At 31.4% G+C, this 17,235-nt stretch overlaps 1 protein-coding gene across 1 annotated transcript; it reads left to right on the top strand.

Annotated features, from left to right (window-relative positions):
• Window positions 1–10,138: 10,138 nt before the first annotated feature.
• Window positions 10,139–12,041, top strand: LOC111396656 (UDP-glucuronate 4-epimerase 6-like). The gene has a single exon (XM_023023098.1). The coding sequence runs from the start codon at window positions 10,351–10,353 to the stop codon at window positions 11,704–11,706; it is 1,356 nt and encodes a 451-aa protein (XP_022878866.1). The 5' UTR covers window positions 10,139–10,350; the 3' UTR covers window positions 11,707–12,041.
• Window positions 12,042–17,235: the final 5,194 nt, after the last annotated feature.

Raw genomic sequence — 17,235 nt, 5'->3', positions numbered from 1 at the left:
GTATACGAATATTTTTTTGGTTTATAACACCATTCTAATTGTCAACATCGATTGTTCCAATAACCCACAATAAGCCTCGTATCTTTACAGTTTGGAACCTTGTTTACAATTTACAAACTTATATTTAAGGTATTATTCTTATTTGTTTTCTTTTAATTAAATTATTGTGTCTATTTTCTTGTCCCAATTTGTCTTCAAATCAATTGTCCGCTAGACAAAAATTTTCAATTAACGAGTTTTTGAGAAAAAAACAATGGAAAGACTTCGGTCGAGCTCTCAATATTTAGGAGGTACCATAAACAAGTCCAAAATCGTAATAAAATGTTAGGTATATTAAAAATAATAATGAACAAATATTTCACATATACTTCTTTCTTCTTAAATCTACCGAAATAAATATACAATAAAGATATAAACAAACATTTCACACATTCTTATTTCTCGAGTTTACGAAACAAGTTTACAATAATAATATCCATACTCAATACCTATTAACAACATGTTGTCGTAAAATGATCGGGAATCAAGACTAATCAAGGATAAAGAAATTAATAATTTAATCACTCTAGCCTAAAGATTTGTTAGTACAATAAACGTTTTCCCACTAGAATTTGCTCCTATAATAGGGAGGCTGATCGCCTCTCTGATAGGAGCCCCACAAATGGGGGAGGGGACCACAAAATAAAATAAAAAAATTAGACCTTCCCCCTATTTGTGAGGTTCGGTCAGGGGGCGGACAGTCCCTCGTTATTGTAGCAACTCCCTTTCCCATATAATAGAATGTTACATTTAAACCCACCAAATTTTGTCCTTTACGAATAGTTAAGATTATTATGTGTTTGAATAAAGAAGTATATACTCACCCGTAAATTAACTTCATTTACTTTCATGTACTTGGTTGTGAGATGTTGATGTAGACGATGTAGACTATATATTTTACATAAATACAATAAAATTAAAATTTTGATTGATGATAACTCGATATTCTTCAATAAGAAATTATTAATTATGTTGCATATTAATACATATAATGGTTTAATATAAAACCCTCAACTTTTGATACACCCGAAATAGGAACATGTACGACTTCTAACACACTCAGTATGAATATTAAAAATAAAGAGTATCCATTCATTTCTTTTGCATTCCACAGCACATAATAAAAAAAGAAATTCACGATATTGGCTTAAAACCCATTCTCTGAATTGGTCCTTGACTTTTAATTATAGTTGCACAACAAAAAACAAGAATCGTATCTCAGTAAAATCAAACGTGACATTTATAAATACACAGCTCATCTCAAATTTCTAGTCACCTAATCGAGTTTCATTAAGTTATTCGAGTGAAGCTGATGTGATGATTAGAAATCGATTTGAACGGTTTTTGTTTTTAAGGACTAATTTAGCTATTATAATAAAAAGTATGGGGATCAATTTGCCACTCAGATAATATGTTAGAGATCACAAATGCAATTCTCTCTGATAAATTTAAAATAAATAGAAGGAAACGAATGAAAGTGTAGCCACCAAGTGTAAGAAAGGGGAGTTGGTTTCACATTGTTACCCCTGAAAAGTTACTGCATGTGGGCACAGGAGAAATTTTGATTGAAATTGCAGGTTTTGGCCGCACTATTGAATTTGACAATTTTAACCTGTCATTTTATAGCCTTTTACTTGTCGAAAACAACAATTGTCCTGATGTTTCAATTTCATACATTTTAGTAATATATTTTATTAAAATCTTTGTTAAGCAACCCCCTAAATAAGACAAGTTGTCAATAAATTACAAATAATATCATTTGAAATATGCCACTTTTAACGCACTTTACGATGATGGTTTATGTAACAAGTCATCAAACTCACCACTTGACTCTCAATTCGAAAAGATTCTATGAAAAACTTGATTTCTTGTTCTCATATTTTGAGCGAATCTTGACAGGTCCAAATCTGAATACTTGGAACGTGTTGAATAATTTGAAATCATTACAAAATTGGGATTTGTGGGTCGAGTTTATTTAACGCGTTGAGAATATTGTGATTGACAACCTTTCAAGTTAAACTACAAAATTCAAAATGCTACCATATCTACAAGAGAAATAATCAAATAAATACATTAAAGATTTTATCTTTTAAGGTGAAAAGACAACAAGAGGAGATGGAAACCGAACTTTACAAATAGTCTTAAGGATAGTGTACTCAATAAAAAATTTAAGAAATATATAGAGCAAAACTTGAGGACCAAATTGAAGATTTTCTAAAAATTTTATGACGTTTTCTAATTTTTGTTTTGTTTTGAGAAACAATTTTTCTGAATGACAAGCAAAACACGTTTTTTACAATTTTAAAATAATCCCTTAAAACAAAAGATAGAAAATGAATTCAAAACTGAAAATAAAAAACAGAAATGCAAATCAAATGCTCCCTAACTTTTTCTTGATTTGTTTTCACTGAAGTTCATGAAAGAATAGTAAAAGAATCGTCACACTTTTAAACCAAAAAGAAAAATAGATCAATCGTTAGAGTATATAATAAAAAAATTGACACTTTAGCCTTTTCAACCTGGATATTAAGTGGATTATTGCTATTCACTATCATAACATGATTTGACAACAATATTCAAGATATTATCGATGTATTACTTTTTATGTCCGACTACCAAAATGTCTTATTATGATTTACAATCATCTACCTACATCATCTTGTCAAATGACCTTCGGGACACATCAAATTGGGACAAATTTTTACTAATCAAAATATATTGAGTCGTTTTTTCTCACTGAATCGAATCAGTTCAATTGTAGAACAATCCAAGATCGACTTGGCCTGTTGCCTATCCCTAGTGAGGAAACTTCATAGCAAATTTATTTTTTGTGGAATATGTTTAGTACTTTAAAAAAAATAATAATAAAATCAAATCCTAGTGGACCCCACCTGATTTGCCCTTGCTCTTTGAATTGGACAATAATTCATAAAATGCAAAACTAAACAATAAAAGCACTTGAAAAGAAAACGAAAACCCAAAAAGTGCAAAAGAGCTTTTATGATTCGTTAATGTTGCATTTATTTCTCCTTTTAATTGTTTTATTCCAATTGTCTTTATTCTTTATTTTTCTTCTTTAGCTTTATTCTCCTTCAATGTTTTGTCATTTTTCTTGTTTATTCATAGTGGTTTCATTTCATTTTATTACTATGACTTTTGTTTATGTTACCATGAAATGAATTTAGAGATAGACTCCCTGTATAAATTTCCAACTTCTAAATTATACAAGAACAATTTTATTGTTTAAATCAAAACATTCTATCCTAGATTCGTAGGTAAAGTTCAATTGAATGAAAATATACACGTCGAAATTATTTAATTTTCTTTCACTCTAATATTATGAGATTTAAGGAGATCCGGATGTGTAAAGTGAACTAGACTACACCATTTTTGTGGTGATCTCGTGTAGAACGTTTTGTATCCAGCACGATTCATATTTGTCCATATTATAATTAAATTATTATCGTTATATGCAATGACAAGTTTGATCAGTTGAATGGGACATTAAACGATAATGTACTAATTAAAAAAAAAGTAATTATTGCATCTTATCGTGTTATTGTGTTATACGTCCATATAAAGCAACTACAGACCATTATATATTTCAGACACGGAATTGTTTGCCTTTTTCAACTTTACAATCAAATAGACCATAATATATTTTATAGAATTTATAACTTTTTAATTATATATTTCATCAACTTTTATCAGAATTTGTTAAAAATCCAATTTTAATTTTCACCAAACAATGACTAAGAATAAACCAGTTTTAGCACAAATGAAAATTAGAATACATACACACAAAAACGTGTCGGTGTGTCTTGTATGGGTACATATATTAGGATTTCATCGAAAAATCCAAGTCAGAAAGGTGAATAGAATGGGTCCACACGGACAGACAATCTATTCCTTGATTTCATTTTCATATTATTAATAATAAGAATAAAATCCAAAAGAAATTAAATGAAGGGTCTACTAAAATCATATCATGCCGTGCATATCATATAGACTTAAGGTAGTACGACTCGTTAGTTTTCGATATATACCTTAACTTTATTTTCTCGTATGAACATGTCATGTGAATTCAAATATTTGACCAAGTTAATTTCTTAATTAGCCCCCGTTTGGCTCCCATTTTATTGAAAAATTAATGAATAGTGTTTTTTTTTTAAAAATGAGTTGTTGAAAAAGAAAGAGAAATTTTCGATTTACGTGTATATTATTTTATGAAATATTATATGGTTGAAAATAAGAAAGAGAAAAATGAAATGTAATGAAATGAAAATTTATAGGGACCAAACAGGGACTTAATCTTATTTTCATGAAATGTGTAAAAAAATTGAAGTCAACACATGTTCAATTATTCAGGAAAAATAAAATAAAAATTAACAAGCTAGAGATGAAAATTCATTGGTATTCACTAAACCTGAGTGCGGTTTGGTTTGAGTTGATTTCGACTCCAATTCAAAATCAAAATAGTTGGTTTGAGTGAATTTCAACTCAAACCATTCCACTTTACCTCTTAGACCGAACCTTAGTTTGGTTTGATTCAATCAGTCGACTTGAACTTTTAGTTCAAATTGAATTCTTTTCAAAAAATTGTTTTAGTTTTTGACCCACTTAAATTACAAGAATTAAAATAACTAAATAATTTAATATTACAAGAACTATTAACTAACAAATATAATCAGGTTAATAAAAATGGATAAACAGTAAACTTAAAAATTTTCTTGCTTTTTAATATATTATGTAATATGACTGTTTGAGTGAAAAAAAATTGATAAGTATAACGTAATGAGCTTATGAAAGGAAATTTTCAGTGATATTACTCATCTACAAAATAATAGATTGGAGGGAATCTAGATACAGTCACAAGATTTGGGCTTATCTTCTAACTTTTTTTGTTTCCTTAAATTGAAAAAAGATAAACATGTAAGTAAGTTGCATTGGTTCGGTTAATTAACGATTTGAGACTTCAAACCATGATTGAATCGATTCACCATGATTTTATTTAAAAGAAAACCAAATAATTACTTATCTCAACCGACTGAAGTCGAATTAGTTTGATTGGTTTGATCGATTTTCGATCCTTTTGCCCAATCTTAGTATTCAACGAAAAAAAATATTAATATGTAACTAATCTTGGATCACTACACAATTACCAAATAAAATATATGAGGAAATAAATACCTTGATTGATGGGGAGAACTCTTTATTTACTAAAGTTGGTCAATGTTTTAAGAATAAATTTCAAATAATTTATATTATTAAAATATTATTTATATAGTTTGTCAACCTATGCGCAAATGTCTGAAATCGAATAATTCATATTAATTCTTTATCCCTATTTACATCTAATCAACCTCCATTTGTAGATTAAAAAACTTTACGATTGATCCTCGAATCAACCAACTCACAAGGAGTTGGGGGTTGAATTGATGAATATTCTACCTGATTAGTGCAATAAATTCGTAGTTCCACTGATAATTTATTCCAATACATCATAACTATTGTTTCGATTAAAAATTTAACGTATTCGGAATAGATTTAATACTTTATATTAGAAAAACTGTAAAGATTAAGAAATGAAGAAGAAATTTTAAATATTTTCAATAAATAAGACTCAGAATATAAAAATAGAAGTATTAATAATTAATTATTTATAAAAATGACTACCTATTTTTTCGTTTTTGAACAATTGCCAAATGGCCTATGGCCTAATATTCGTTGCATACTTGCATTATATAGAAAATTCAAAAAATTAAGATAAAAATAAAAAATCTAATGAATTTTCGACGTTAAAAAATGAGGTTCTCATCTCAAACCTAATTAAATCAATGAATCCTAACCCCCAAATTATCGAAATTGTCATTGTGGACGTCAAAATAGTTTAAGACTTTTTCAGTTGGATTGATGAAAAACATTAAGTGGTTTGATAATTCCGATTTTCAATTTCAAGTAACGTAAAAGTTACATATGATTTTAACATTTATATTGACAGTGACAATCACGTGGGAATTTAGGTTGAGGACCTAGAAGCTCAATTTTGAAAATCGAGACTCATAACTACACCAGGTAAAAATTTGAGGAGTCGAAGCCTAATTTTTATTTGTCATGTCCAATTTGGAAATTGAATTTCAAAAGAGATCACGGCTTAAAAGCTTAGTATAAAGTAATTGAAGAAAAATATTAAGTGACTTTTTCAATTAAATATTAAGTGAATTTCAACATAGACTTTTTTACTTTGATTGAAGAAATTTTTTAAGTGATTTGAAAAATCACGTAAGAGTTGCATATATTTTAATGTTCACACGACAACAGTGATTACGTGAGTACTCAAAGTTACATGGGTTAATGACCTAAAAGTTTAATATGAAACGTGTCACCATATTTCATTTTGAATATTGAATATCGAAAGAGATCACGACTTAGTTCAAAGCGTAAAAGCAAAACGTTATCAAATTTTTTTAAATTCGAGTCTCATTAGTAAAAAAGGGAATGGTGAAATTCAAAAACGAAAAACAAATATCAGAGCGTTAATTATTTATCACATTAATACCCCCCAATCCTCACTCACCACCCCCAAAAAAAAAAAAAATAATAATTAAAATAATAATAATAATAATAATAATAATAATAATAAATCTCTCTCTCTCATCCCAAGGAAGCTTCCCGCACCCTTTCTTTCGTCCCAGCATCTTTTGTCAATCACACTGATGGCAAAGACCTCAATTTAATACACACTTTAATTTCGGTCCCCAACATTTTGGGACCACCCAACTTCTTTTCATGTGATATTTATTTTTTTCTTTCTAAAAACGATACATATGTATAACTAATTTGATCGTCCAAATATTAATTTTTGCCCTAATGAAAACTGGATGCAATAAGTCGATGCGACACACTGGTTAGACATTGTGAACAAATTTTTATAGGATATTTTTGCTTATATCAATTGTTATAAGTCGAAAGTTTTGTACTGAATTAATAAGGATTGCGTCAAATTGGTATTTCACACTTATTAAATTTTTAATTTCGATATGAGAGAAAATATAAAAAACACGGAAACTATACACGAGTTTAACATTGATTAAAAATTTTGTATCGAGATTGGGATTTCATTTAATCTCGTAGAAATCCTTGTCTTCCCGTTGGCTCGGTTGAAGATTAATACCAAATTTTGAAGCAAAAAAATATAAATGACTAAAAAATATAGGGGTAGATCTTGCAATTTCACATTTTGCTACTTACGATTGAGCTAAATGTCCATTATACAACTTCATTTATTAAAGTGAATTTAATTACTTTTGAATTGTAATTCATCTTGACTCTCTTCTTTACTTTCTTAGCTCAATCGTAATTTAAAACACGTATATTGCACATTATTAGATAAGACAAAAAATTATAAACAAGGTTTTATAAGATTGATAAAACTTTCATTTATAAAAGTAATGTGATCACGAGAAGACAGGTTATGAGAGAGGAGTAGACTGAAGTTAACATTATTCGAAACGTTGCGTAAGAAATTTCTTTCATTAAATATATTAATAGTCTATCGACACATCGATTGGAGTGACCAAGAAGTAATAGAGCCAAATTTATTAGGAATAAAAATTCACGATTCATGCCTCAATTTACATTTTAAAACATTCAATGAATGTATAAAATGGATTTTACTGACATGTCTATTTGCGTAGGTTAAAGTTCAAAATTTTTTTGTTACACCCTACTAATTCTATGAATAGTACGTAGCTTAGATGACTTCAAAGATTTTGTGGTCTATATTAAAATTAAGAGAGTTACTTATTTTTAAAGTAATCTCTATTTTTAGGGAAAAACATATCTCTTTTTTACTCAAATAAAAAGGTAATTGTTGAAACAAAAACTTAAAAGTAAGTTTGATCCAATTTTAAACTTAGCCAAACACATTCTAAATTATATTTCTAACTTCAACAACATTCATTTATGTTCAAATAAGATCCATTAGTTTGAAAAAGTGAGATGTGATATGGGAAAAACGATAGAAAAGTTTGAAAATACTTATTGCCCATGAAATTGATTGCTTATATTCATGATTCAGGACGTGATGACAGTTAATTTAATATTGAATATTCAACAACTTCAAAGAAAAATTATGCAGGTGACAAAAGGAATTTTTTTAATCTTCAGAAATTTAGTAGAATCACGCTACAAGTACATAATTTTTTAATAGAAAAACTTTACAGATAACACATGGCACGACATTATTGGAAGATGAAAAAATAAATAAATAAACAGTCCACTTACATTATGGCTTTATTGAATTTACGATCTGCATTAAGTTCTGTAACAAGAAAATTCAGTATTCTATTGGTCTAGGAACCATTAAAAAAACGTTTCATTGATTTGTCGGTGACACCGTTAACACACAATTTAAACCAAAAACAATTAGATTAAATTATAAATATTTCTTTTAGAAGACCAAAAGAAATCAAGAATTTATCACCATCCATGCGAATTTTCTTAAACTTCCCTAGTTGCAACCTGCATCAATTTGCAACATGTAATTGATTTTTTTTGGGTTTAATTAATTTGCAGTATATAATTAGTTTTAGAGTAATACTATTTACAATCGCTCACTGTGGTGATCGCCCTACGTGGCATACACATGACAAGTGATTATTTGATGTATTAATGTAGTAGTTTTTTTTATTCATTAATGGATCAAATAACTATCTGTCATGTGTATGTCACGTAAGACGATTGTCGCAGTAAGCGACTGCAAATAGCATTATTCTTAGTTTTACTGTCAAGAAAAGTGTTTGTTAATTTTCGTAGTTGATTTTCTCGACAAAATATATACGTGTTAGTAAAGAAAATTACTTTTAAATCCCACTAAACATCCATAAGGAACATAAACTATGATAATTTTGGTCGTCATTGCTTATTTACCAACAACATCAATTCTAAAACCATCATCGATGTTAAAATTACACATAAACGTTTCAACTCCGTTGTCTTAACATCACATATTACCTCTTTTTTCCATTTTTGTCTTTTTTGATTGTAAAAGGATTGAGAAAAGGATCAGCACATTTTCGCATTCACAAAGCAAAGAATTTAGATCTAAAATGAAGAAAGTTAAAATACATATTCTTGTAACAATTACGATAAATCATAAAAAATACGTGAATATTCATCGTTTTTGTAGTATAAATCTAAATTATCCGATCTGAGATAAATCATATTAATAATGTCCTCTAGTGAGTAACCTTAGTTTGGATAAAAACGAAAACGAAACCAAAACCTTAAAAATTTACAAGCTGTCAACGTTTGAATAAGAAGGGAAGTGTTCTCATTTGCAGGCGCTTATGCCTATTGTCTTATCACATGGTTTCGAGATTTTCATTTACACTGAAATAATATAATAGCTGTCAACTTAAATGCATTAGACAAACAAATCTAGCCCTCAGTACGGTGCTGCAAAAAATCAAAATTCAAATTGAAATCAAATTTAATAATTAATTTTAATCATACATTTTACATTTCAAAGTGAATTGTCCAAATGGTCACTGAACTTTTCAAAAAATTTCCTAAGGGTCACTGAACTTTAAAACTCACATAAATGGTCACTGAACTTTGCAAAATATTTTTAGGGGATCACTAAACTTAAAAAATACCTAAATGGTCACTGAACTTTGTAAAAAAATTTTCAAGGGTCACTAAACTCATTGGCCTCGTGAAAACCTTTTCCAAAGTTTAGTGAACATTTAGGTGAATTTTAAAGCTCGTAAAAATCTTTTGCAAAATTCAGTAATCATTTAAGTTATTTTTAAAGTTTAGTGATCCCTTAAATTTTTTTTGTAAAGTTCAGTGATCGTTTGGACAATTCACTCTACATTTCACAAAATTCGTAACTTTTTAACTATATATTTCATCAATTTTTATAAAAATTTACTAAAAATCTTATTTTAATCCCACCAAACAATATATTTCAAAGATGAGATCAACCCCCAACCCATCACACCCCAATCTTTGCCACCCCACGCCACCTCTGTCCATACCTTTCCATCTGTAAGCGAGTGAAAACGAGTTAAATACACTTGAAAAGAAAGTGGTCTCCAACCAACACCCACACCACACCACACCACACCTCACCTCTTCTAATCTTCTTTATAATCCATTCATCTCCACATTTCCAAGTTCAGGGTCAGCAAATACAAAACAAAAATACACACACACGCAAGCCCTCAAATTCAATACTTTGATCTAAGATTTCCCGAAAAAGTTTTTGTTTTTCTTGAAAAACACACCCAGAATCTTGAAGAAATAATGCAGTACCATACAATGGTTTCTTCTTCTCCACCAGACACTAGCAAAACAACAAAGCTGGAACGCTATAACAGCTACATCCGCCGTGTAAACAGCACGAAGCTTCTTCAAGCCTCCTCGAAACTCCTATTCCGCGTAACCCTTTTAGTTGCCCTTCTTTTGATCTTATTTTTCACTCTTAATTATCCGCCAATTACGGATAATCCGCATCATATCCACTCCAAGAATAATTTGTTTTCCTCCGCCTTTTATGGAAGTGGCGCCGCCTGGGAAAAACAAGTCCGCCACTCTGCCACACCTCGACGCCCTAATGGGTTCTCTGTGTTGGTCACTGGGGCTGCCGGATTTGTCGGCGCGCATTGTTCCTTGGCGTTGAAGAAACGCGGAGATGGTGTTTTGGGTTTGGATAATTTTAATTCTTACTATGATCCATCGTTGAAAAGGGCGAGACAGAAGTTACTTGGGAAGCATCAAATCTTTGTAGTCAACGGAGATATTAACGATGCCGAACTGCTAAATAAGCTCTTCGACATTGTCCCCTTCAGCCATGTTCTTCACCTGGCGGCGCAAGCTGGGGTTCGTTATGCTATGCAAAACCCACTTTCCTATGTTAATTCAAACGTAGCCGGATTTGTGAATTTGCTTGAGGTTGCAAAATCGGCTGATCCACAACCCGCCATTGTTTGGGCTTCTTCAAGCTCTGTTTACGGGTTAAACACAGAAGTCCCATTCTCAGAAGGCCACCGGACTGACAAGCCGGCGAGCTTATACGCCGCCACAAAAAAAGCCGGCGAGGAAATTGCTCACACTTATAATCACATTTACGGGTTATCCCTTACTGGGTTGAGATTCTTCACAGTTTATGGACCATGGGGCAGGCCGGACATGGCTTACTTCTTCTTCACCAAGGACATACTCCAAGGCAAGCCGATTAACGTGTATGTTACACCGGACGGCAAAGAGGTGGCGCGTGATTTCACCTACATCGACGATATAGTAAAAGGATGTGTCGGTGCACTCGACACGGCGGAGAAGAGCACCGGCAGCGGCGGCAAGAAGCGTGCGCCGGCACAGCTGAGAGTGTACAATCTAGGCAACACCGCCCCTGTGACGGTGAACAAATTGGTGGGCATCTTAGAAAGTTTGCTTAATGTGAAGGCGAAGAAGCACATGACCAAGATGCCAAGAAACGGTGACGTTCCATACACCCATGCTAACGTGAGCCTGGCGTACAGGGAGTTGGGGTACAAGCCTACCACGGATTTGGCTACAGGATTGAGAAAATTCGCAAAATGGTACACAAGTTATTATGGGTTTGAATCAAGGGTAAAAAGGGAAATTCAATCAGATGATTAAAAGTATATATCTCCATCATCACATGATGTGGTGGGGTATGTATGTTGAATTTTCCTTTTTTCAATTTTTATTTCAATATATTTTCCCAAATTTATTCCTTTAAAAAAAAAAAAAAAGTTGTCTGTATCTCGACCGACCAATTGATGTTGATGTTGATGTTGATGTTGATGTTGTTGTAGCATAGAGAGAATTTTATACAGAACAGAATTAAGCAGAATTATAAAAAGAAAAGGGCAAGTGTACATCCATTGATATGTAATTTTAATTTGTTTGTACAACAATGAAGACATCAATCAAGATTCTTCTTCTATGTTTCTTGATTTATTTTATTTTAATTATATACATATTTTTTATTTGAGGAGTGGGGATATGATTAATTATTTCTGTCTTTTGAAGATGCCTTCTATGATTGAGAATTGGTAATATGTCTCTAACACTAATTTACAAATTACTGCTTATTTTCAAGGACTGCTTATTCTGGACCCATAAGACCAAAATCATGTCTTTTTCTTTAATTTGATGTTCCTTGAATACAAATTAGCCTTTTATGATTATATCATCGTATTTGTCTAAATAGAAAAGTGTGTATGCAGTGTACATGTAGCTCTTGCCCTCTGGCCTGTTAGGATACATTCCGTGATTTACCTCCTTCACAAAACTCTAGGAACGAGGCGGTGAGGACCCTCAAGGTTGGGGTTCAACCTTTTTTTTTAAGAAAAGTGTGTATGCTCTAGTTTGTAAAGTCGACTGTAAAACCTTTTTAGAACTTGCTTTTGAGTGCCATATGACAATATTTGTTCATACTTCATAGTTGCTAATTGATAGGTCGATACTTTACCCCTATTTGGTATAGTTTAAAAGTTAATAAAAATTTAACTCAAAGTCGATAATTACTTTTAACCATACATTTTATAGAATTCACAATTTTTATCTACTTTTTCAATCATATATTTTATCAATTTTCATAAAGAAATTGTTAGAAATCTATGTTTAACTACACCAAACAGGACTTGAGACTTTTCACTTGTTTAACACGTCCAAGCAACTCCTGATTTCGTAGCATAAGCATATTGTTCCTTCTTACAAAGGAAAGCTATGATGGTTGTTGAGTTGAATATCTAGAGATTGTACAACATTAATTATATCAAGTAAAAGTTTTCTTTTATACCTTTGATTCGTCAAGTTATATAATCTTATATTTTACATCTAAAGTTCGTCACATTGAACAACTAATAGTCACTTACCTTGTTATTCAACTAATTATTATTGACTTTCGTGTACCGACAAGCCACCATCGACCTCAATCTTAATAGTACAAAAATTCTCACGAAGTAATTAAACTCAATCAATGTAAAGCCATTTTTTATCCCTTTCATCGATCAAGTTGCATAATCTTATCATTTATATTTGATAGTCATCTTAAACGATTTATAGTTACATAGTCTTATTATTCAACTAATTATTATTGACTTTCATGTGCAGATAAGCCAACATTAGGGGTAAAAGGATCGAGTAGTTCGTCAACTTAGCTCTTCAAAGTTCGGTCCATGGACAGTTCGGGCTCATTTCAGGACTAGCCTGAGCCCAAGCCGAGCGGTAGGTTTGTTTGACGAGTCGAGACTTGGTCAAGCACGAGCCTAAAGTTCACGAGCCAATTAGCTCGACTCGTGGGTTCGTAAAAAATGTGAACAAAAAATTCAAAAATAAAATTTTGAGCTCGTGGGCTCAGCTTGACTCAGCTCGTGAGTTTATGAGCTCGTGGGCCGAGCTCTTGAGCACGAGGCTCGTGCTTGAACAAGCTAGAGCTCGTGGGTAGATTGGTGCCACCACTAGCCACTGTCTACTTCAATCTTAAAACAACAAAATTCGTCTCATGTGCAGTAATCAAACTCAATCAGTAAATGTTCTTTACTCATTGCCCTCTTTGAAAATTGAATACAAAAAATAAAAAATCTAACTTTTTACAATGTTATATACAAGAAAAATGTGATACTTTCGCCCCAGGGCACATCTCCAAGTGGTAAAAGGGGAGGGTGGAGAAATCCAACTTTGCTTGAGGCTGCTGCGTCAAGAGTTCGAATCCTAAAATATGGATTTGGCTCTTGGGTAAGTGCAAGTGTACAAGCAGCCATCCACCCTGTACCCTTGGAGGCATAATCTGCGATTTACCTCCCTCACGATACTTTAGGGTAGGGGTGGTGAGGGACCCTTCAAGTTAGGGTTTAACCTTTTAAAATGTGATACTTTGCAAAAGTGCGAGTAGTTATGAAGATGGCCCAGCCAGACTGAGGCATGAACGAAATTGTCTAAAATTCGTACAATTTTGTTGCTTTACGTACAAATTCAACCACAAATTGTCCTATAAATGCTACCCACATCCCTCGACTCGCGGTTGGACAATTTCATGCTGTCCTTTTATGGGTACTCAGTCCAAAACATGTCAGAATTTTACTTAGAGCCTGATAGTTTCCCATGGAAATTTTTTTCATTTTCCACATTTTTCAATTGCAAAAAGTTCTCTAGCGTCCATTTTCCTTGGTTTAGTGAAAAACCAATTTCCATGGGTTCGGTGAAAAATTAATTTTCCACCTTTTTTTAACTTTTTTTGAGCAATGAAAATAAATTTTATCCACAATTATAACAAATTCAATCCATTTCATTGACATTTTTCATGAAAAAATGCCAAACAAACACCAAAAGATTTAAAATTTCAATATTTTTTCGGTGAAAAATTATAACAATCAAACATATTTAATTGATAATTTTCAGTAAAATAAGTTTTAGACGACTTAATTCCTTGTAATTCATTTTCTTTCTATCCAAATTTCATTATTGTAATCAAACGGAACTTTAGTGAATGTTACTACGGGAATGTGACAAAAATTTTAGTAGATTTTAATAGAATTTGTCAATTTTATGAAATTTATTATTAAAATTAAAGTTCGATCAATTTAAAGTTGATAAAATTTTAGCAAAGTTTATTAAACAAGTATTACATGAGCAGACATGAAAACCCAACACGACTTATTGAATTCCCTTTTAAGTAACTTATTTAGTTTTCAAGTTTTATGACAAAAAAAATATCTTCAACCATGGAGATCAAGGTCTAACAGTAGAACGTTTATGGAAATTTTGAATGCTAATTGGAAGGCAATGAACAAGATTAAAGAAAAAAAATATTTTTTTTGTTTCCATTTCTATATAGCGATTTTGTGGCTAACCTTGAAATGGATTGTAGGGTAGGCTAAAACTTAACTTAAACAATCAAATATTTAATTATTTATTTATATGTTATTTTAAATTTATTATTATTATTATTGTCTATTTCAGAGATTCCAATCCCAGAAATGTGAACTTATGTTTTTTTTTTTTTTTGATAATTCAGGTGTCCAAACTTCGCGCCGACTAATTCTGAGGAGTGGTGGCCTTCCCTCCTAATACGCCACCCAGTTAAATTCGGATGCGGACACAACTTATACACACTTTGGGCCGAACATTCGAGATGCGGTTCTCCTCCTCATAGACCTCCCTTTACGACGTGTAGACAGGACCTCCGAAGGGACGACAAAGAGCATCATAACTTTGCCTTCACAGAACAACTACCTCCCATCATAAATGTTGCCTTCCAGTTGTCAGGGGATTCGACCCTCCGATATTTCATGTGAAACCTTCCTACTTTACCATTGCACCATGCCTATGTGAACTTATCTTTATTTGACCTCATTAATGCCCCAAAGTTTAGCAAATCTAAATATAACATGCAGTTCTGAAAAAGAATCTTACAAATATTTATATGATATCATCGTGGTCAAGGCAGAAAGGGCAAAAAAAAAAATGTTCATTTTCACTAACGATTGAAATTTGGAACAATTTAAAATAATATAAACACATTCTGATTCAAAGTCAAATATTTATATTAATGTTCCCATGGATCCCCTTTCTTAAAATAATTTTGTGTTTTTCACCGAAAAATAACAAATATTTAATAATTAAAATCAAGGGTTCAAATTGAGACTACGGCACTCACCCTCACTATTAAATTTGCTCATAACCATCTTAATAAATCACAAAAAAGAACTTGGATATATCACCAAGGTCTTAGAAGAAAGAAATAAGGGTTCCAATTGAGGCTATGGCACTCATCCTCACTATTAAATTTGCGAAGATCCCTCTTAATAAATTACAAAGAAGAATTTGGATATATCACCAAGGTCTTGGAAGAAAGAAATTTCAAAATTCAATTTGCATCAAGTTTCAATATTTCTACACCTTGTAATCTTTAAAATAATTTTGTGATTTTGCAGTGAAAAATATCAATTATTTAATTATCAAAATCAAGGACTCGAGTTAAGGCTACGGCTCTTGCCCTGACTATTGAATTTGCTAAGAACACTCTTAATAAATCACAAAGAAGAATTTGGATATATCACCAAGGTCTTAGAAGAAGAAATTTCAAAATCCAATTTGCACCAAACTTGAATATTTCTACCTCTTGTAATCTTTCAAATACTTTTGTGTTTTTGCACCGAAAAATATCAAATATTTAATAATCAAAATCAAGGGTTCGAATTGAGGCTACAGTTGTCACCTTCACTATTAAATTTGCTAAGCATCCTCTTAATAAATCACAAAGAAGAATTTGGATATATCACCAAGGTCTTAGAAGAAAGAAATTTCAAAATCCAATTTGCACCAAACTTGAATATTTCCAACCCATGTAATGTATCAAATAATTTTGTGTTCTTGCACCGAAAAATATCAAACATTTAATAATCAAAATCAAGGGTTCGTATTGAGGCTACAGTTGTCGCCCTCACTATTAAATTTGCTAAGAATCTTCTAAATAAATCACAAAGAAGAATTTGGATATATCACCATGGTCTTACAAGAAAGAAATTTCAAAATCCAATTGCACCAAGCTTGAATATTTCTACCCCTTGTAATCTTTCAAATAATTTTGTGTTTTTGCGCCAGAAAATATCAAATATTTAATAATCAAAATCAAGGGTTCCAATTAAGGCGATGGCACTCGTCCTCACTATTAAATTTGTGAAGAATCCTCTTAATAAATTAAAAAGGAGAATTTCGATATATCCCCAAGGTCTTGGAAGAAACAAAATTTCAAAATTCAATTTGTATCAAGCTTCAATATTTCTACACCTTGTAATCTTTCAAAGAATTTTGTGTTTTTGCACTGAAAAATATCAATTATTTAATAATCAAAACCAAGGATTCGAATTAAGGCTACGGCTCTGGCTCTGACTATTGAATTTGCTAAGAACGCTCTTAATAAATCACAAAGAAGAATTTGGATATATCACCAAGGTCTTAGAAGAAAAAAACTTCAAAATCCAATTTGCACCAAACTTGAATATTTCTACCCCTTGTAATCTTTCAAATAGTTTTGTGTTTTTGCAAGGAAAAGTATCAAATATTTAATAATCAAAATCAAGGGTTCGAATTGAGGCTACGACTGTCGTCCTCACTATTAAATTTGCTAAGAACCCTCTTAATAAATCACAAAGAAGA

Source organism: Olea europaea, chromosome 7, assembly GCF_002742605.1.
Source record: "Olea europaea var. sylvestris chromosome 7, O_europaea_v1, whole genome shotgun sequence".
NCBI lineage: Eukaryota > Viridiplantae > Streptophyta > Magnoliopsida > Lamiales > Oleaceae > Olea > Olea europaea.
Note: the sequence above shows the minus strand (reverse complement) of the source record. Positions and strands in the feature narration are given on the sequence as shown.